General features: G+C 34.7%; 2 protein-coding genes and 1 pseudogene across 2 annotated transcripts; all 3 read right to left on the reverse strand.

The window, feature by feature from the left end:
- Nucleotides 1–3,897: 3,897 nt before the first annotated feature.
- LOC108982657 (aspartic proteinase PCS1-like) lies at nt 3,898–5,664 on the reverse strand. The gene has a single exon (XM_018954091.2). It carries the CDS (start codon nt 5,440–5,442, stop codon nt 4,129–4,131), a length of 1,314 nt encoding a protein of 437 aa, XP_018809636.1. The 5' UTR covers nt 5,443–5,664; the 3' UTR covers nt 3,898–4,128.
- Nucleotides 5,665–10,890: 5,226 nt separating this feature from the next.
- On the reverse strand, nt 10,891–13,174 carry LOC108982658 (probable E3 ubiquitin-protein ligase RHC2A). The gene has a single exon (XM_018954092.2). It carries the CDS (start codon nt 12,515–12,517, stop codon nt 11,339–11,341), a length of 1,179 nt encoding a protein of 392 aa, XP_018809637.1. The 5' UTR covers nt 12,518–13,174; the 3' UTR covers nt 10,891–11,338.
- A 1,246-nt stretch (nt 13,175–14,420) lies between these two features.
- LOC108982655 lies at nt 14,421–16,314 on the reverse strand (annotated as a pseudogene).
- Nucleotides 16,315–22,643: the final 6,329 nt, after the last annotated feature.

Here is a 22,643-nt window from a genome sequence, read left to right on the forward strand (position 1 = left end):
ATATATATATATTAAGATCAACATTGAGATTTTGGGATGAATTCTTCGAATAAAAGCTTTATTTATACTTATAATTTTATTTACATAATTATATATCTTGATTTATCAGTTATTAAACATTTAAATAAAAACAGAAAACGCTCCTAAAATGAGACTGCCACTTGCGTATTTTCTCTCCCAAGTTCCTAACAAAACTCTCTTTTGACATTATTAGTATGTCATCTTGCTTACAAAATGTAGTGTAACGGTAATTATATGAATGTGGTTTTAAAAAGTAAATAGGTGATATATATATATATATATATATATATATATATATATATTATGATAAGAAAACATGGAGAAGACAGTTACGTACGTAGTCTGAAACCGTACCAGAAGGTAGAATCATATTGAACGGGAGTTGGAAGCCAGAGTTATTACTACCCCCATACACAACTATTTTAAATTAGAATGATTTCATCTTTAATCATTCGTCGCGTGGTGTAGAAAGGACCCACCAAACACGCGAGAGAGGCGGAGTGTTCAAAGTGGGTCCGAATTTCCCATAGTCAGAGATGCCGTTTGTTGTTTTTCTTAGTGGGCTTCTAATTACTACTCTCCATGGCTTTCGTGCTGTCGGGATTTGTACTGGGTATTAGTATTATTATCCAACTAAATGTTTTGGGCCAATATGCTACCGCAATTCAGTGAAGCCCACGGACTACTACAGAGTGATCTTGGGCCTGAGTTTGTAGATGCCACTTAACAAGTTGCATACACTCTCGGCCTTGTCGCCATCAAGAAGACACCAAGCCTTAGCCAGAGCTACTTGCAAAACAAAACAAAAAAAAAGGTCCCATTAAGTTGCCCATTGCATCTAAATCTCTTACAGATTTACCATACGAACATAAAAAAAAAAGCGTAAACTTATTAGATTGTAAATTTATTTTATGAGATTGCATTTATATATGCGCAGCGATAAATTTGTGAAAAAATTAAAGAATATAAATAGTGAAAAATAGCCTAGCTAGTTAGGTGGTCGTCCAAACATGCCGACAGTTTCTCCAATGGCGGATCATGTGTGGTAATATTTACATGCATGTACATGACCCAGTACTGTTTGAGCAGAGAAATTGGAATTGTTTGTAAAGAAGAAAACAATTGCCAATACAGCCATGCAGCCACTCGATCTGTCAGCGGGAAGCAACTCCATATATCTATATATATCTATAAAGCTCCCAAAAAGCCATTAAATTTGGGAGGGCCCCTACGCTATATTCCATATATATATATGAGGCGCACATGTTCCTGTCTTTGCTGCCTGCTCTTAACAAAGATTTTATGCTGCAAGATGCATCTCTTCGTGACTTAACTACAAATAAAAAATAAAAAATACAGTGACGACACATGTACGTCCATGGTGTGAGTTTATAGAGATCGAGTACTACAGTTATATTGATGTAACTAGCTAGGGTTAGTGTACACGTGCATGTCTAGATTTGTTTTGGTGTACGTCATGTTTTCATAACTTTGATTGTTTTAAAAAGGGAAATGCCAAAACCATATCGACTTTCTTAGATATTTTCATTTTCAGTCTATTTCACTACTAATTATAAATAATTCACTACTATATATTTAAAAACTATTCATTACTATATACAAATAATCTAAGATACTCTGTTTACCAACATTAATCTTATACGGTCAAACACAAGAATATTGGCTATTCTAAACGCTTTTGTAATTAGTCAATCTTCGAAGTTTTAATTTCATTTTATCACGTCATCAAAATTACTTATATAAACATTCAGAACATGTTATTTGGCAATAAGATTTATATATATATACATCTATATATATATTCCAAAGCTATTATCTTCGTGCAAAAAACTTGAATTAGTACGATCTTTTGACTATGGGATTTTGTGATATGGGCATTCCAATCTATGTAATTTTTTAGACTTTGTACCTATGTATTATCATGTTGGTCGTAAACTAATATTCGAGACAATTTTAAGTAAGATCTCAAGAAAAGCTTGGACCACATCATGAAGTATATTCAAAGATCGAACTAATCAATATTATAATTCAATTCATTGAAATATAATAAGCGGCAAGAGTTTCTCACTTACAAACAATATAAAATATAGTTAATCTTATAACCGGTCGGGCTGACCTCTACCCAAAAACAACCCACCGCTCGGAACCTTCGTTGGCGAGCTCCCTCTCAACTTTCATTGGTATTTAAGTATTTGGTAAGGTAATATTTCTAGCTTCTTACTTTCCTTCACCGTCATGAAATGGGGAAAACCTTTGGCAAAGCCGCGTAATGCACCATGTGATTGTTCATTGTTGCTTGTGGTTTTTACTGGCTCAAAATGTGCAGTCATTCGGTGACATTACTTTGATGAATAGGGGAGGTTATTAACATATTGGTAAATAAATAAGAACAGAATCCGACAATTTGTAATTCTGAATGTTAATAAACTGCAAATTATATAGAAATTTTTTTTTTCTGAAGAGGTCTCAATTTGGGTAGTTTTAGTATGCATCATGTGTTTCAATACTTGGGAAAAAATATTGATTTGTTTATTTTTGAATATGACTGTTAATTATAAAGTTTAGATATAAAAAATGATTGATTTTGTTTTCTAAGAAAGGCAAATGCATAATGATTCGTATCTCTTGTTGATGAGGTATGGCTGAGGGGAATGAGGTGTTTAAGATCGGCCATGAAAGTGGCTCAATTAGCCTGATACACCATCTATGGAAGATAAATCTAGACCTATAGGAAAAAACTTAAATTCGAAGCTTACCATGTCAGTGGCTAAGGACGACGGTGCTGAAGTGAACTCCTACGACAGTGCTGAAGGCTTGAACAATTGAGGGTTGCTGAAGCTTGATTTCGATCGGGTGAGAAAATGGTCTCCAATTCATGAAAGATCTAGTGTGATGAGGTTCATTGTGGTTTAAGTAGAATTACTGATGTGGCAAATTATCATTAAAGACTGTTAAAACCAAAGGATCAGCTCAACCGCTCCAAAACAGTTATGTATAAAATATCATTTGCTTACTAAATCAAGAGTATTTAATAAATTTATATAAGTATGCTAAACCTTACTTCAAAAATGTTAAGTAACGTTAAGTCATTCTCACTCAACCAATGGGTAAGCTTATGTTGTGAAAATATTTAAGAGACGTTCGAATTTGAAGATAATTTGAGATGAATTAAAATAAATTATGAATAATAATAATATGAGTTATAAATAATAATAAGATTTATGAATTAAAATTATTAAATAATAATAAATAATAATAAAATAAATTAAAATAAATTAAGATGAACTGTAAATATAAACATCTCCTTATTTTGAAGTAATTTGTTTGTTCTATCTTATTACGAGTACATGGGACCTACGAGACCGAGAGAAGTCATGTCATCGTGACGAAGGCTATTCCGGTATTAAAAAGAAAAAACGATTGGACGTTTCTAAAAAAACATTAGAATTTCAGAAAGGAAAATGATAGGCTTACTATCCTCTTACTACTCATTTACTACTTTTTTTATATTTAATTTTTTTTATAATTTTTTATTTTACTTAATAGTTAAGGAAGTGATAATTAATAAATTTATATATTTTTTTAATTTTTTCTTAATGATTAAGGATGTTAAAAAAATATTTAAAATAAAATGATAAAAAAATAAAAACATTACAAGTAATAGATAGGTAGTAGATAGGTGGTAAGCCTATCACTACCCTTTGAGAAATTAGGTACAAATTTTGGTAAATGTTCAGTGACATGACGTGCTTTATACAGTAAGATGTCATACGCACGGCTGCTCTGAGACTGAAAGTGGCCAGCTTGCACTGCAATAAAGAACTCAATGAGTGAGTAATCAGAGCCATCCCCATGAACATGAACCCTTGAGTTCGCTATGACTCATCAAACCTAATACTATGGGTGCTGCAACCATCTACACACAAATCTATCATTTAAAAGAAGAAAAACAAAAAAATAAAAAGGCAGTAACTGCCCGATAATTAATTGGACACCTCCAGTACTGTCCTAGTTTACGCGGGTCATGGAAAACCCAATTCTGCAATCACTCATAAAACTTGCTTTAGCAGGAGCTAGTTAGACTTGTTAGAGACCCAAGCCGAGCCTTTGACTCGCAAGAGCACACCTAACCTCTGCTAGTCCGACCCTAGAATTCACCAAATCAAACTCCATCCACAAGTTCTGCTGATGATGGTGGCCAATCACGAAAGCTTCTATGCCCAACAAATCCGAGTTCCCAAATGTGAAACAATACACCGATTTGCCACCCCTCACCATTCCCGGTACCCGATACATTAACCTTTCTCCCGATACCACCATTTCGGCCCCTCGGAACATTAAGGTCACTGCTGGTAACTGGGGTAAACTCCTTCCACTCGAGGGGACTCCGAAGCACAAGTCCATCGCTCCTTCAAAAACGAAATTGGGGTCATCCAAAGGACTCAGTATTCCTTTCGTTTGTTTAATGAACTCGTTCTTCAAAGCGGTGTAAACCGGACCGAGTAGGAAAGTGAACTGAGTGCCCAAGTCGACCATGGTCTGACCCGCCCCGGTATGATCCGGTACAAACACGGATTTCGGAAGTGCCAAAATTTTAGCCGACACTTTAATCCCCTCAAGGTTAACTGTGTAAGCTACCCGATCAAAATACGGTAACGGGTCTGAGATTTGAACCAGAGGGGTGTAGTTCAAGGGTCGGAGCCAAGTGAAACTCGCTTCACCGAAAAGCAAAACACCGGACGAGTCACTGCCCGATATGCAATACGAGAATTTCGGGAGACCCATTTGGCTGATAAACGACAAAGACCCCCGGTTCAGGCCCATCAATCCGGTGGTCTTGGAATCCTCTTCGGAGTTGGAACTGAAACCGGAATCCATGCACCCAAATATCGTACCTGGTCGGGGCGAATTTCCAATATAGAACGTCTCGTACGCGAGGTTGCCTTCATTGGACGAGGCGTCTGCGTAGGAGACAGTCGCGTGGCAGAGCTTATTCGGGTCGCAGGATACAGGTAGGAGTAGGGTCTTGGTACGGGTTTTGCAGGCGAGCGAGGCGCATGGTATTGGAGAGTAGGAAGAAGATAGAAGTGGGTTGAATATGGAGCGGAAGTTTGGGTTTTTTTTGCAGCGAAGCCAAGAGAGTTCACTCCCCGTGTCGAGGACCATGGTAACGCTCTGTGGGGGCGAGCCTACGGTGAGTGAGACTGTGAGGGTCACGTTGTGGTGGAAAGGGAGTTTGTTAGGAGGTTTTCGTGCAGAACCAGGTGAGAGTAGCGTCTGGGCTTTGAGGGGCAATATTACTGTTTCATGTGTTGCAGAAACAAAGTGCTGCTGCAGTTCGTTTATCATGATGAACAACCGCAGAAGAAGAAGGAGAAGCAGCGATTGAAGAAAGGCCATGGTGGAAGACAATACAGAAGGAGAGAAAAAAAATATAAGGAAATGTGACAACTCGTTAGAGGATGTGGGGATGTATGTTTCTGGTTTGCTGCGTCTTTTGGGCTAGAAAGCAATTGGTGGGAGTGAGATTATCGGAGGTAGGGATCTCTGTTGGTTTGCAACTCTTACGGATCAGAGTTCGTACTTTTTTTGTTTCGGTGAGAGGTATAGCTTTTAAACGAAAACCACTGTGATCACGTGGAAATTTGTTCATGATGAGTCAAATCTTATTGAAATACAGAAAAATAAAAAAATAAAAAACTTGCAATATGATATTCCTCCTAATGTTAATTTATACGTTTATCTCTATAAAATGTTTTTTTGTGAATCAAACAATTCTCCATTTAAATAATTGGCAGACTAAACATTAGCGCTAGTTTATTTTCTTAATTTCTCTCTATTCATCTTATTTTATTTTATTTTATTATTACAAATTTTTTAAATTTTTATATAAAATAAAATAAATAATTTAACATTTCTAAATTTCTAAACAAAATTAATATTAAAAAAATATTTTATAATAATATTTTATTCAAATTTTAACTTTAATCTCAACTCATCTTATTTCATCTCATCTCATCTACAAAAATAAACGATATTTTTTTATGATTTTCTTTTTAATTTATAACATTAGTCTTATATTTTGGCTATTTCTATGGGTTTTTTTTTTAAAAAAAAAAATTATAGCAAAAAGATACTTAAGTACTCTCAGGATGAGCAGGCTTTGCCAAGATGGTTAACTTTTTTTTTTTTTTTTTTTGAAGAAACAATACTGAACTATATTACTACTGAAATTGTTATGTATAACTTTTATCTCGCATCAGTGCATTACAAATAATAGGAGGTCCCTTCTCCATCAATATTTTTTCCTCACCAAGGGACAATGCATGCTTAGCTAACAAGTATGCCACATTATTCCCTTCTCTATGAACAAAACTCACTTTCCCATTCTCTTCTACCCCTTATGACCCGTTAATGTCTTCAATTATATGCCTCATCCACGAGTAATCATCATCCTCTTTGTTCACCCCATTGATAATTGTAGCTGCAACCCCTTCCAGAATCTCCTTTGAGAAGGCTAACTCATTGTAAACCTTGATAGTCCTCCATAATGCAAGGCTTTCTACAAATGTAGGCTGATCCACATTCCTTCTCATAGCACAAACAGATACGAACACCTCTCCCTCTGCATCACTAATAATAATATTGTCTCTCATCCTCATGCTCTTTGTGTTAAGAGCAGCATCCCAATTAGCCTTTACTTCATCAAGATTTGACCTTTTCCATCTCTTATTAGTCTCACATGTTACACCAGTATCTTTTTTATCCTTCAAACCCGCTTGAGCAGATTTGTAGTCTTTCATACCTTCACTTGTCATTTGAATCAATTTCCTTGGGCTATAGAATTGATTGTCAAAAATGAATTTGTTCCTTCCCAACCATATCCTATGCATGCTTGTTGCAAACCATTCCATATCCACCTCTTTGAACCTGCTCATGAGCTTACCCCATAGCTCCAGAAAGTCTTCATGATCTTTTATCACTCATTTCTGCACTAGACTTGAGGATTCTGCCCATACATCAATAGTAGATAGACAACTCCATAAATCATGTATCACATACTCTTCATAGCTTTCACATATTGGGCACAATGGATCGTCTCCTATCTTCTTATTGAAAAGATTACTCTTGGTGGGCAAAATATTGTTAGCAGCTTTCCATATAAACATTTTGACTACATCGAGCACCTCCAAATCCCATATATACTTCCATTTTTTAACATTCGAGTCAACCTTTAATGTTTCCCCTTTTGATATTCTTTTCGTGTTAATATATACATGGTAAACACTTCTAACAGAAAATACAATATGGTAACTTATGTAAAGTCTAGATTGGCTTATTGTCATCTTACATTAATCAGCGTATTGTTTATGAAAGTAAAAAAATATATGAAAGTTAGAAGATAATAAATAAACAAATAAAATAATTAAACTAAAGAATAAAAAGATATAGACTGTGATTTATGGTGTATAGTTAAAATAGAATCGATGATTTTTTAGTTAAAATTCATCTAAACATTGTCTTGCCGCGAGTTTTGTGACTTAGTTTTAAGAGTACTAGATGCATAAAAAAAAAATCACATCTCATCAAACTAAACTTACAAAATAATATTGTTTGATATGGTATATTATATTTATTTTTATAACAAAAAAAATTATAATTTGACGTATCGTATTAAATTATGTAAATTTGTAAACTTTATTCTATAAAAAGACAAAATATATCTCTAGTTTTAAAAGAAATATAAGTATTGAGGGTGAGACTCCGTTTGAATAGTGAGATGATATGAAATGATTTTAGACGAAAGTTAAATAAAATATTGTTAAAATATTAATTTTTAATATTATTATTATTTTGATATTTGAAAAAGTTGAATTGTTAATTATATTTTGTATAAAAATTTAAAAAAATTGTAATTATAAGATAAAATAAAATAAAATAAAACTATTTATGTATCTAATCAGGTCTGAGTGTAATAATATTTCCTTATCATATGGCGTCGCATGAAAGAGGTAATTTTTATTTTCATATGAGTAAATAAAATACAGTTACGTGCATGGTTTGGTGGAAAAGCACCAAATCGGACGTACTTTGACATAGTTTTTGTTCTTGTTTTTATTTTTTATTTTATATACAATTGAGGGAGTGGAGTTTTGAATTTCAAACTTTCATTTTATAGATTGAGTATTTTGCTAATTAGGCCATGATATTGTGTTCCATGATATTTTCAACCAAAAATAAATATATATTTTTTTACAAACTCCCTCTGCCTTTCTTTCGCAATAGCTTGAGTAGCTAAACATCTCTTCTGCCTGTTAGTCGTTACATGTATGGATGCTTCAATGATGGAAGATGAAGTGATTATTCACAATTTACCTAAAAATGCTGCGCTGCACATCAGTAGAACACGTTGAAGATTCATTTTGTAATTAAGAAAAATTTTAAATATTTAAAAATATATGATTTTATTTTTTAAATTAAAATTAATGATACTCTCGAGTGAAATTATAAATATTTCACTTTATAATACCAAAGAGACGTGGCATTTTAAAGAAAAGAGAAAAAATGTCTTTCTCTCGAAGGTAGTCCGATACAGCTAGGCTGTTGGGGACACAAAGTTGATACTTTCTATGAAAATCCGGGAAGTTCCACGGGTCAGAACTCAGAAGAAATGAGAGACTGTTGTTTATGTCTCGACACCAGGTGAGTTTGGTTGTCAAATTCATTTCAATTCATCATTACAAATTTTTTAAATTTCAATACAAAATATAATAAACAATTCAACTTTTTCAAATCTTAAAATAATAATAATATTAAAAAATAATATTCTAATAATATTTTATCATCTCAACTCAACTCAACTTACTTCAACATCCAAACACAACCTATATGTCATTGACTTGTTAAATTAAATTTGTCGCGCACTTATTTTGGTGAGTGTGACAACTTATAAATAAATAATCCACAAACTCACAAGTTCTCGACTCTGTTCTCAATCTCGATCTGCCTGGTTATCCATACCATAAAGCGATAAACCCTTTTCCATATTTTATTTTTTAATCTCAAATTACAAATCAACGTTAACTAATAGTAGAATTCCTCTATATTGACAGGAAAAAAAATATATTATAATTATTTTAAATAAAGTGTGATCAAATACATGGCGCCATTGGCCTTATTTTCACAGCTATATATATGATTATATATGCACTAAATAAATTGCGTAAATTCACTCTTTTGCTGTCTTTTTTCTTAAAAAAAATAAAAAATTAATTGTGTCGATTCGACCATTTGCACGATAAAGGCTAAAGATTAAAGAGCATTGCTTTTCATAAACTCATACATCATACATTAAATTTTTTTTATTTTTTAAAATTTTTTTTAAGTTTTTTTTGATTTTATTATTCTTAAAATAATTGAATTATTCTACTCATAATTCATATATCACGTATTTAATAGGAAAATAAAATTATAAAAATTATAAAAAATATGATGTGTGATGTATGAAGTTCTAAAATAGAATTTTTCAAGATTAAATAGTTAAATTCCAAATGGCGAAACTATGGACAGCAGGGTCACTAGAATGTTACAAGGATGTTTTTGGCTACTCATTTAACGTGTAGAAGTTAACTAAGATGTGGGTATAAAAATAATTTCTACTTATTTTATTTTATCTTATTTTACTTTATTTAATTATTATAATTATTTTAAATTTGTATATAAAATATAATAAATAATTTAATATTTTTAAAATTTAAAATAAAAATAATAATATTTTAATAATATTTTGTTTAAATTTAAATTTTTATTTAAAATTATTTAATCTCTTTTCACTGCCTAAACGACCTAAAAGTTACAACGAGATTCCCACCTCGTCTATCTCGATCGAATATTTATGACACGTACCATTGGCCTCGTTTTCACAATTATGAAGCAAGTATTCTACGTAACAGACATAGGCTTTTAACGCATGTATCTGTAGCTACATTAAAATGTCTTTCGGTGCCAGCAGTGTAGCTCTATCTCTAACCTAACACTTGTCTTTTCCTCATCTTTCGTGTCCACCTCCAGCCACCCACGTCTCCCTGTTACTACGTACCCATCAAATAGTAATGCCAATTTGTCAATTTATAGTTACCCACAGCCTACAATTAGATGCGGACAGCCATGTTTGAGTGCCTGTAAATTACTACCCATCATAAAAATAATAATAATTTAAAAAAATGTGTTTGCTTAGGGTTTGTTGCGTGGCATGAAGAAATTAGAAGCAGATAAGTCAGGACATGGTGTGCAGTATATGCTTTCACAATCCGAGACAGCATTGCGAATGTCTTCGATGCAGAGTTTGATTTGTGTTTGGTTTCTGGCAATCTTTTTTGCGGTTTTAAACTTTAATCAAGACCCAACAGTGAACACAGTGCACTCGTATTTGTAAGGTAGTCAGCCTGAGACGGCATATCCGTGTTAGCATTCTGGAAACTGTCCTAATATTTACCGGAACTCCAGGATTGCTCCAATTATACAGAGGCCAAACACGTCAACTTGAAGGACAGTGAATCAGTGATGTTCGATGAATTTCACTAACATAAAAATATTTTCCAAGACATAAGTATTTGGATTGCAATATTGAGTCAAGTACCAATTACTTGGCGCAACAAAAAGCTGAAGCCTTTGACTTGAAGGTTTTAAAAAAATCTTCTCAAAATGAATGGATTTCTTTGCGAAGGAACAGACCTCAAAGAAAGCTCATGCAACATGCTCAATTAATTAGCCTAATAGAAATTCAATAAATTTCCTGTTTGTTTTTTTTTTTTGTGGAGAAAGAAAGAGTGACAGAAGAACAGGAGATGACATATCCAAGCTAACTACAACCTAAAATTCATGGTACAAACAGATATAAATACAGTTGAGGGTAGGTAATGCTAATTCAATTACAAATTGCAAAGGCAATTATGGTACACACAAAAGTGAAGTTCTTCCCAGCACAGTTTCATTTCTTCCACTCTTCCTCATTCACAGACTCACAATTTGCAAAGGTATAATGGGTCATGTACCTTCTCAGCACAGTTTCACTTCCTCATCCTGCTGCTCCTTCTTGTTTTATGCTTATAAGAGTAGTCTATTATTAACTGCACAATTTCCCATCTAGCCATAAAACAAAAAAACAGAGCAATTTCCCGTTTAACATGTATTATAACCCACAAGTTCTCTTATCCCGCCCCCATTATCCCTCTATGATCTATCGCTGATTACCGTAAAGTCAAAGTTCAGACCTTTATCCTTCTCGCAACTAATTTCACCACTCCCTCATCCCACCATTAACATCCATGGACCAAGTCCTGCGCCTCCGCACTGCCATCGTCGAATTATAACGCGAAGACGCTGATCTTGATCTCCTAGCTGCTCGAGTTACCGAATTAGAACTGGAACTGGAACTTGAGCCCGAAGAATAGATTCCCCGGAAGCACGCGATCAGATTGTTAAGCATCCGGCCAAATCCTCCACTCTCCCTCCCTCTACTGCCCCCCGCCGTCCACGAAATCCTCCTCCCCGGTGCACCACCGTTGTTCAACCCTCCATAGCCCTCCGTTTGCACCTCCTGAAGCTCCCGCTCACCGCCTCTACGTCTACCTCCAGAAAACCTACCCACTGCAAACCCACCACCGGGAAGCCGCCATATTGTCAGCCCGAAATTCTCATCCGAGTTCGAAGCCAGAGTCTGCCTATTCTCGGTGCGGTCAGACTCCGCCACTGTGTTCTCAGTATCTGGAGGCAGCTGGTGGCGGCAGACTGGGCATGAATTTCGAATCAAAAGCCACGGGAGAATGCAGTCCGAATGGTATATGTGCTTGCAGGGCATTTCACGGGCCTCAGATCCCAATTCGAATTGTTCTTTACACACGGCGCAGTGTGGCTCCACGGACAGGTGAATGTCTCCTATTTCGATAGTGGGCATTGATTCGATGGCAGATTTCGAAGCCGGCGAGTGCTCACAGCGTGCGGCGCCATTTAGTCCAATCCGCGAGAGCTGGTCGAGAAGGCGATCGAACCCGGATCCAAATAGAAACTCTGACATGCTCGGAGGCAATGGTCTCAGCCCGGACCCACCGCGATCATCGTAATAAAGCCCAAAGCCACGGCTCTCTCCACCGCCGTCGCGGATGCCCTCGGAAGGTCCACGGAGCACGATGACAGGGTTGAAGGGGGAGACTTCCTCGCCGGTCTCCCGGATCCTAGGAAGCGTGTGGCCCAAGTTCTCGTTGGGATTGCCAGAGCGGTGGTCAATCATTAACATCGCGGCCGCAGGGAGCCTCCTGCGCCGCGGGTCCGCGTGGACGGTCCGTTGCGTGCTATCGATGGCTTCCACGAACCCGCTATGGCAATCGGAGCACACGAGGGACGATAATTGGTTGGAAACTCTGACGAAGCGGGTACATCTGTAACACCAATACGACACCGTCGCAGGCATAGACATCTGGATTCCAACGCCGATGACACAAACAGCTGAATCCACAAGCTTTTCTTTTCAAATCCAAACCCAAAGAGTTGAAATTTCCTAACCTTTAATTCCCCAATAAGAATTAACACTTTCGGGGAATAGAGAGAGGGGGTTGTGATCGAGACAAGAAGAAAACGAATGGGGAGAGAGAGAGAGAGAGGAGAAAACGAAGAAAGAGAAAATTATAAAAATAAATAAATCAAAGGAAGAACAAAGGGCGCCGAAATCGCGTGGTCAATTGTTAGCGTGTTACGGAGGGTACGGGCGAGAGCAGTGGTGGACCGTGGTTTAGAGCGTAGACGGTTCAGGTTCTGTTTCGAAGCCAGATTTCCAACGGATCCGTTTGGAGCCGTTTGTTCCTTCAGGCTTCTAGATTCATTGAAGGGCAAGGCGGTCGCGTATTCGGTTGGTTGGTTTGTTCTGAATCGTAGCCAGACAGTTCACACGGGATTTTGAGGGACGGTATATCTGTATTTGTATTTTTTGTTTTTTGTTTTTCAAAAGTTGTTTTTATTGTTTACAACGAGTACAATTTACGGTGGGTGAGGGCCGTCTAGATTCGGGTCTCGTTTAGTTAGACAGATACGTTAAATTGAGATGATTAATTTAACAGTGATAAAATTATTAGAGATGATAAAATTCTTTTTTCTTCCCTGTTTACTCTTCTTCTTCTTCTTCTTCTTCTTGGTTTTTTTTTTGAAATCTCCCTGTTTACTCTTCAAAATAAAAACATTATACTATGAATATTAATAATTTAATATATAGGAAATCATAGTTAAACTTAACGTTTTGCAAATCAAATTAACGCAAATTTGTAAAAATAATATATAATTTGTTCTTCACTTTTTATTTTATTATTTTTAATTGTACTAGTTGATTTGTATTTTAAGTCTATTGAATTTAATTGATTGACTATTAAAAACGTAAAAAATGTATATATCATATCATTTAGTATAATTAAAATCATAAAATTCATAAATAAAAGTATCATTATTCGTTTTTGAAATAATTTTTTTAATTTTAATTTTAATAAAAAATAATATTAATAGCTTAACAACGCTTAGAATTTATGAAGAGGACATCGAAATTTGGTGGCACTTTTTTCGTTTTTTACTTGAATTGGTCAACTTCGTGAAATAAATATATAACAAGTGGTTTTTAAAATTTTTCGGAAACGTAATCCAAATCGTTATGATCCTATCGATAAGAATGGTCTTTGATACATGATCAGATTGAAAAACAAGGTGGACATGCCGCTGCCGAAATCGTCATCATCCTGTGAAGTGGTTGGGTGTCTTTGCTTGGTCAACGTACTTTTTTGCACTATAATCCTAATTCTTTCTGGAAAAGAAATTTATATATTAATTTAATTTAACGTGTCATGTTGAATTATTCAACGAAAATGTCAAAGCTACAGCTGATCATGATAACCATGCCAATAGAAAGGCTAATCTCAAAGGATAGAAAAAGAAATTCATGATAGATATATAGTACGTACTAATTCGAATTCCTAGCTAATCCGTCTACCAATTAACTATCTAGGGCTCATGAACTAATTTCGTGGTGATCCCAAAACCTTCTCTCTCTTTTTTGGGTAATGAAAAGCATCTATAACTACATACGCTGCTTCTCGCGGAAAGCCCACGCTCGTTCAGTTGGAATAACCCAACTGCTTGAATTTATCTGGTTCAGTTGGGCCCATATATATCGGGCTCGTTCGAAATGCCGACTGGTTGCATATCGATTCTCTTTTTGAAATCCAATGCGACTATTGCCGGATTTAATCATGGAGTAGCTGGGCCCATATACAGTAGTACTATGCCACGGATGAACTTAAAGATATATAAAAGGATATAATATGTATATTTTCAACGGCCAGTTCAACAACACGGCTATATAACTAACATTAACGGTCGTAATCGACAAATATTAGGCAGTTTCATATTACATTATTTAACAATTCCAGAAACAATAATCCCCCTGCCCGGCCCCAACCAAATTACAAAAAACAAATAAAGATATCAATTTCTCATATTATCTCAGTGAATAAACGGCTTGAAGATGCTCACCCACCTTCTTAACCTGATCAATGAACGAAATATAAGACACAGTTCCATCATTTCCAGCCAACACCCTATACTTGTCCCTTCTAGTAAAGTTCGTGCACTCAAACCCTAGCGTAGCAGCCAAGATCCTTTGCACATAATTTGCAACATCATGCGGACTTTTCCCAGAGGAACATGTCGCTTCTATTGGTAACTGGTTCAAGAACGTTACCTCATAGATAGGCCTAGGGTTCATGAAGAAGAAAATCGGGTCCAGTGCTTTCCAACCCCTAGCCGTGGTTGCATGGAAGAACCCAACGCGATAATTCATAGCCACTGGGACAATTCGATCCGTTAGCTCTGCAAATAGTGCACTAAACCTCAAAAGGAAGGGTTCCCTGCATGTTGTTCCTTCGGGGCAAACCACCAGATCTCCCTTTCTTAATTGTCGCTTGATTTTCTCTGCATCCGTCTCCCGGATTCGTGTTAACCTAACAGTGGGTATTGGCGACAGGATCTCAGTTAATCGAGAAATGGAGTATGTCACAGCTGGGGTTTTACGTCCAAGCACGGTGGAGAGGATCACTGGGTCCATTAGGCTCCGGTGGGTGCACACAAATAGAACCCCAGAGTTTCCACCAGACACAGGCGGGGGTGGTTTTCCCTTGACAATAACCTTGCCACCAAATAGCCGAGACACGTAGGGAATGGCCCACATTGGTAGAATCAAGCCCAGAACAAGGCGGATTATTGCAAGCAAGATGCCTAAGGGCATCCACAAGAGGATTAGGAGGGCAATGAGCGGTGTTGGGCGCTTAACTAGGCGGCCATCATGAAAGATCACTGGGAGGGGGGGAAGAACCTGTTGGTCATGCTTTTGATTGGCGATCAATCGTGGGTAGTGCATTTGTTCCTGCATAGAAACCATGGTTACATGCTACTTCGTATTAACATAAGTCACGTGGATACGTGATTTGTCAGTAGTGGTTACGTACTTTAGAGAAAATATCTAGCTACTTACATTGCACAGCGATAAGAATGAAGAACCAGTAGCTGTAGGTCTTCCCAATCCTAAATTTGGTGGTTCATCAACAAACAGCTTAGCTACTCGATCAGAGAGAGGACGAATAATATCCTCCACGAGCCCCGTTGCGAACCCAAACCGATTCACAACAAGTTCGCTTCCAATAACCCCATCAGCTCGCAGATGCTCCTTAGCAAACCTCTCCACCATAATCCTCGGTGTCTTAGTCACCACAACTCTCTTTTCGTGCGAGCTGAAGACTTTCCATGCCTCCATATCAACTTCATCCACGTAAAACTTGGGCAACACTGCCCTCGACACTGATTCGATCTCGGATTCACGAACACCCACGACTGCAACAAAGATCATGAGCTTGAGCCCGGCGTCCGCCATGCCCATCATGTCCAGTAAGCGAATCACGGGCCATAATATCAATAACATCGCAAACCTAAGCAAGCCCGAGGCCTCGAATGCGACTAACATGAAGTAGGAGAAGGGGTCTGGGTCGTTCAGAAGGGTGCCTTCAAGCTCCGCAACGACGGACTTCTGCGCTGGGGCCTTTTCCATTTGTCTCCTTACCCTCATTTTTTTTTTCTTTGTTCAAGATATATTCTTGTGTTAAGAATGTTAGGAACTTGGGTGAGGGGTGACAATGGGTTTTATTATGGTTACGAACTTGCAGTATTGATCTATTTTGACTGATCTCTAATGTGGGAATATTGGGCAGTTCATCGGTTTACAACTACCCGGCCCTTTTATATACTTTTTGGATAACGCCTGTCTCTCTGATCTGAATGGGTATGTCTGCAAGAGAATAAAGTATTATACGCCACGTACATTTCTTTACAAATATAGATTACCTTACTCCAACAACTTAGCCTAATTAATTCAGCGCGCTGGGATATTTTTCGTATAAGGTCCGCTCGTGTACACCTAAAAATGTGTCTAACTCGGTCTCGCGCCTTTAGGTTACTTAATTACTTCTGTTAACTTGAGCCGTAGGTGATGTTATTCCACCGTGCGTATATGAATTTTCTACTACAAAAAGTTTGTGACGATGGTCATGGTCGCCACGTTGTTGAATGGGAAACTCCCGGAAATTTCTCCATGATTTTTTTTTTTTTCCTGTTTTGCTTTTGGTGCTTGATTGTGTCATTTGTGATCACTACAAGTTTTGGTTCCATTGATTAGTTATACTCTCTCTCTCTCTCTCTCTCTCTCTCTCTCTCTCTCTCTCTCCTTAATTTGGTTCAATAAGTGAGGTTATTGCTATATATATATATATCCAAGTAATTTATTGAGAGTACCAGGGCCGCCATAGAATGATCAGTAGTACACATGACCTGCTTAAATTATAGTATTATGGATATATAACACGATTATAAGCCCCAGATTGTTAATTAAGGATCATGAATTGTCATTGTATTAAATTTGCTGGAATTCCTTCATGCATCGATCACATGATGATATCCGGTCATCCTCAAACGTTGAATATTATATGAGCAAGGGCGTTTGTATGTTCTAAACAGTTTTGACAACCAAGTCATGATCATCACCAACAATATTGCTCCAGCAAGAAAATGGATCATAATGGTTTATTTTATGTAATACACACACACACACACACACAGAGATTAACAATCAATTAATATTGTAACTAAATCTATCTCATTAATTAATTCAAGCATGCATGCAGTCCTTGAAACAAAAAGTTTGTGATATAATTTTCTTTAAAAACCATAAAACTAGGGAAAGAAAAAAAGAGGCAAGAGAGTTCAATATTTTGCAGTGACGAGGGGGTAGACGAATTAATATGAATTATTAGCCTGGACGTACGTAATGCATGGTAAGAGGCGCATCTCATGATCATGACATAGATGCTAATTATAAGCTACCCAATTCAAATTCGCCTGTAAGTTTTCCTGACATGCTTTCCATGTATGTAAAACTCAACAGTGGCTGGATTAATCCAATTCGATGTTCCTGGGCGTAAAGAAAGTTTCATTTATATTCCGATAGAATGGCTTGCAAATTTTTTTTTTTTTAAAACAAATAATGATTAAAATTGCTAATTACAAGCAACCTTAAATTTCTTATGCTGTGTTGAGACGTCTAATCTGCATGGATCTATATATATTTTTCTAAACCAACAAAAGTGGTCGATATATTCCAAAGTAGGTTAGAATTCCCAGCTAATTATTGGATTCTCGAAGCTAGCTTACGGGTATCATGGGAAAGCTAGCTTGGAATTAATAGAAGCATGCATTAAAGTAGCTAGCTGGTTTAATTACCAACTTGTTTGCCTTAAATTAGCACTGATTTCCTTGACGATGGTTTGCTCAACCTCCTAATTGGTTAAACATGACTAGTTTGATCAAATGTACGGTATGCTAGCTATCTATTTGGCTTTCTCAGGCGTAGACCAAATTTTTCTATAGGGTAGGTGAGGTTGGTTTGATTTTGACGATTAAAAGCTTTTGCAAATGCTGTTTGTGTGTAATAGGTTATTAAGATGGATATGACGCAACGTTTTATACCGTACGTTCCTTCAAACTTCTTATAGCTAGTTAACCTCCCAGAAAGTCCAATTTTACAGTACTGCATGCCTAGTTAGATATTTGATCAGTATTTCTATGGTATAGAGAGAGAGAGAGAGATTCATGTTTGCAATTTCGTCAATATATAGGGTAATGTGACATCAGCCATTAATTTGGTCGAACTAAGTTATTTAGACCTTTGATTTATCACTGTATACGTCTAGCTAGCTAGGATCACAGGCTTGCTCTTTCACTGGTCTAATCACTATATATAATTAATGAAAGCTAGCTGTTTAATTCTGTTTAATACGTATGGGTACATATTCATGATGTTATTATTAATTCCATCACTCTTCGATGAACACGAGTACATTATTATCATGCAGTAGCCATCGAGTATTCGATCGAGTTCAAATATCGGGGAATATATTTCTATTAAATGGATCTTGGCTGAATAATGGACAACTGATCTATGGATCTCGCACGAATCTTGTATTTACGGTACGGAGGATTTATATGGCTACAAAAAACTAAGAATAACACTAAATTCATTATTTCCGGTTTTAGTAAAGGAAAATGATATTATGCCTCTAAGTTTGTCTTCTCAATTTGACTTTTTATGTATTTATTTATTTTTTAATATTATTTTTTATTTAATAGTTAAGGAAATGATTGTTAGTGTATTAGTGTTTTTTTTTAAATATTTAAATATATTTAAATTTTTTTAAAAAAATACAATTTACACTAATTAAGATGATACCAAGTGGACAAACTTGGAGGCAGTAGCATTATCTTTAGTAAATTACCGTCCATATCTGATCCGGCCATGATCTGTCGCTGTTGGCCTGGAAGCGAACCTCAAGCCCGATAAATTCTCTCTTGGACCACATCTTCCAACTTGTACACGAATAATTAGGACATTAAAAAAAGGGGTTAACCCAATTCGACTCATCTATATATTATGCGTTTACTTTATTTCTTTCTTTATTTTCTTCAAGTTTTTCCAAAAATGGGAGCAAGAAAGCTTGCCTGGCTATGTCTAAAACCCAAAACGTTATTTTCTGTCAAAACATGCCAATTAATTAGATGCACCTAATATTGATCTAATTCCTGTTTGTTTTTCAATGTGATGATGATTGATGATCGATGTCCCGTGACGAAGATGGCGGAGGCCTATAATATCTCAAAACATTCACGCCCGTTTCCCACTAATTAAGGATAACAATAGAGGTGCCGTGCCACCACGACCATTGCCCAATTAGCACCGCGGTGAAATTAATGAGGATTATCGATGAATGATATAGTCTTGAGACTTGTGCGTGTACGTGCTCTTTGGTTCGTCAATCGTCATGAAAAGGACATCTGGATTCATCTAAAAAGTTCTTTAACTCGCCACTAAGGCAACAACAGATATCTTGGATACACGTGTTATGAACTTATGGTGATCGATGTATAAAGAATTTCAACATTTAATTACCCCGCCCTTCTTTGCGTGAAAAATGGGAAAGATATATGGCCATGATGAATGTTTTTTGACAAGTTGTTTCGGTTCTCGATAACACTTCTTTTTAATATTGCTGGGATTCATTGAAAAATATGTTTGGTGTGTTTTTTTTTAATGTTTATGATAATGATGTGTGTGCGTGTGTTTTTTATCAGTAAAAAAAAAAAAAAAAAGCTGTGTAAATACAGCAGATAAGATATTAAAGTCGGTTCAACCGTTTTCACTGCCTACCCACCCAGCGAATAATTAATATGATGTGTACTGTGAACATTAATCTTCAAAAATAGAAATTTATGAGCACAAATACTATTTTTATGTCATCACCTAACCCTCTTGGAATACATAACACTTACTAAATTTATAGGAGTTTACTTATTTATTTATTTTATTTTTCAGTTATCCATTTATTTTAAAGAAATATTTTAGTTGAAAATTGATTTTATAAAATTAAATTTATAAATTCTCGTGATTTGATATACTATAATAATTACAAAATATATTTAATATGTTATATAAAATTATATAAATTTATAAATTTATTTTTATAAAATATATATTAATTTTTCTCTTTAACATTTTTCTGTAAGCAGAAAATCAGAGAAAATATTAGCATTGGCTCCGTGCACAGGCAAGTCACGTGGCCCAGGAAACAGACTCTCACATGTCCGCAAAATCATCCTTATCCACTGGGTTTAATAAGAGGATCGTGCTACAATTACAGAGAAGTTACAGGAAGGCCAAATGCATTTATATATATATATATATATTACATTTAAATATTTTTTTTTAAAAAATACAACATTATTAAAAAATATTATTTAATTACTAATTAAAAAAATAAAACAAAAAAAAGTCAGTAAACTTTCTCAAAAGAAAATCTCGATGGACTAAGCATTTTCCTTAATATTTTTTTTTAAGAACCATTTTCCTTAATAAGATGTAACTAAAAATGACATAAACGCAAATATAATGTAGGTAACATGCTTTTCCTACTTCTATAAATAAAATAAAATATTATTTCACAGGTCTTTTTTCGGATTATGCCTATTTTGGATATGAGAGAAATAATGTTACGTATAGTTATGGAATGCGCAAACGACATATAATCGTTTTGAAAAAAATAAATAAATATATAATTCACATGAAAAAAATTAATTTTTTATTAATAGATCTCATTTTTTTTAAAACGATTATACGGTATTTGCTTAACATTATTTATATTATTTATTATTTTTATCTATATTATTATTATTATTTAATATTTTATTATTATTTTTGTCTATATCTTTAAAGTACATCTTTATTTTATCTTTTAAAATATATTATTAAAATATATTTTTTATTTTATATATTAATTTTTATAACATGTCATAAATTTATTTATTTATACTATTTAAATATTATACTTTTTAAATAAACGCAGAGTCAAAAAGCGTGATTAGGGGGCCACTTATCACGGTTCTGGATGAGCAGTTTTTTTTTGGGGAAGGGGGGTGTTTGGGACAGTCGCTTCTCTATCTCGACAGGATACGTGTCACGCCAACACGGGTGCATATAGTACTTTCTGTGTGATGGCCATGTCATGCTCTTCTTTTGGGAATTTGCTCATTGAAATTTAAGATTTTAAGAGATTAATTGGATGAATTAAAATTAAAATTAAAATTAAATAAAATATTATTAATATATATATTTTAATATTATTCTTATTTTAAAATTTAAAAAAATTAAATTTTTTATTTTATTTTACATAAAAATTTAAAAAATTATATTGATAAGATAAATAATTTTCAAAATTTTTTAAATTTAAAATTTTAATTTTAAAAACAAACCAGACCTTAAATTTTGAAATCAAAAGCCAACACAATTAAAGAGGGTAATAAACTACTAATAGCGATCCACTGTTGCTATTTTCTTCAATCAAGAAAAACAGAAGTATTTTATATTTGAGATATTTTAGTCACTCCTTGATCATAATGATATCATTGCTTTATGCAATATTAAGATGATGTGATAATAGATAATAAATAGATATTTTATAATTTAATATTATATTAGAAGATAATAAAAAGATAATCACAAATAATACTTCTCTTATTATAAATAATTTTTAATGATTTTTTGTGTTTATTAAGAATCGATTATATATAATAGCACTTATCATTATTCAACGTATCTTGCATTTTGTTATTGCGATGTAAAACAATTTTATTCAAAAATGATAGAAAAAGGATGTGAAATAAAATAATCTATACATGTCCAAAATAAACAAGTCTTTATAAAAAAAAATTATATAAAAAATAATAATTCTTTATTAGTAAGACCCTGTTTTTTACAAAATAATTTATATAAAATTTGTTTATTTAAAATTTGTACCTAATATTACTCGAATGTGAAATGTGAAAGAATGAATGTATCTAATAATGAAATACAAAAACTACTAAAACCGTTAAAATGACAAAGTCCCCACAGGCACTATATGGGTAACACTACATAAGAACGAGAGTGAGTTTATAAGTAGCATCGATCATCGGTATGCTTGCATGAGAACACGTACAACAAGTGCTCCACGACTGCAAAATTTATAGGCCATCTATCTAAAATACAATGAGGAAGAGCAACAATCAAAGTTAGGATTCATTATTTATTTTTTAAGGTTTCTACTTCGCAATGATTAGAATGACACTTATATTGACATCACCACCTTTTTTTAATTCCATTCCTTTCGTATTTTCAATTATAATCTTGATGCAGAGCTGATTTAGAACAAAAGAAAAAAAATTAAGGTGCTCATTATCACAATATGAAATCATTCTACTTACAAATTGTTGTTGCAAGTCGGGCCATTAATGCTAGCCAGTTGTTGTGAGAAATGATACAGGAAAAATAAAGTGAAATAAAAAATCAATCGCACCGTATAAAAATTTACGTATTTTGACAATGTATTTACATCTACAAATGTTCAAAATATCTTATTTTATTGAGAAATATCAAA

Source organism: Juglans regia, chromosome 12 (genome assembly GCF_001411555.2).
Source record: "Juglans regia cultivar Chandler chromosome 12, Walnut 2.0, whole genome shotgun sequence".
Taxonomy (NCBI): Eukaryota; Viridiplantae; Streptophyta; class Magnoliopsida; order Fagales; family Juglandaceae; genus Juglans; species Juglans regia.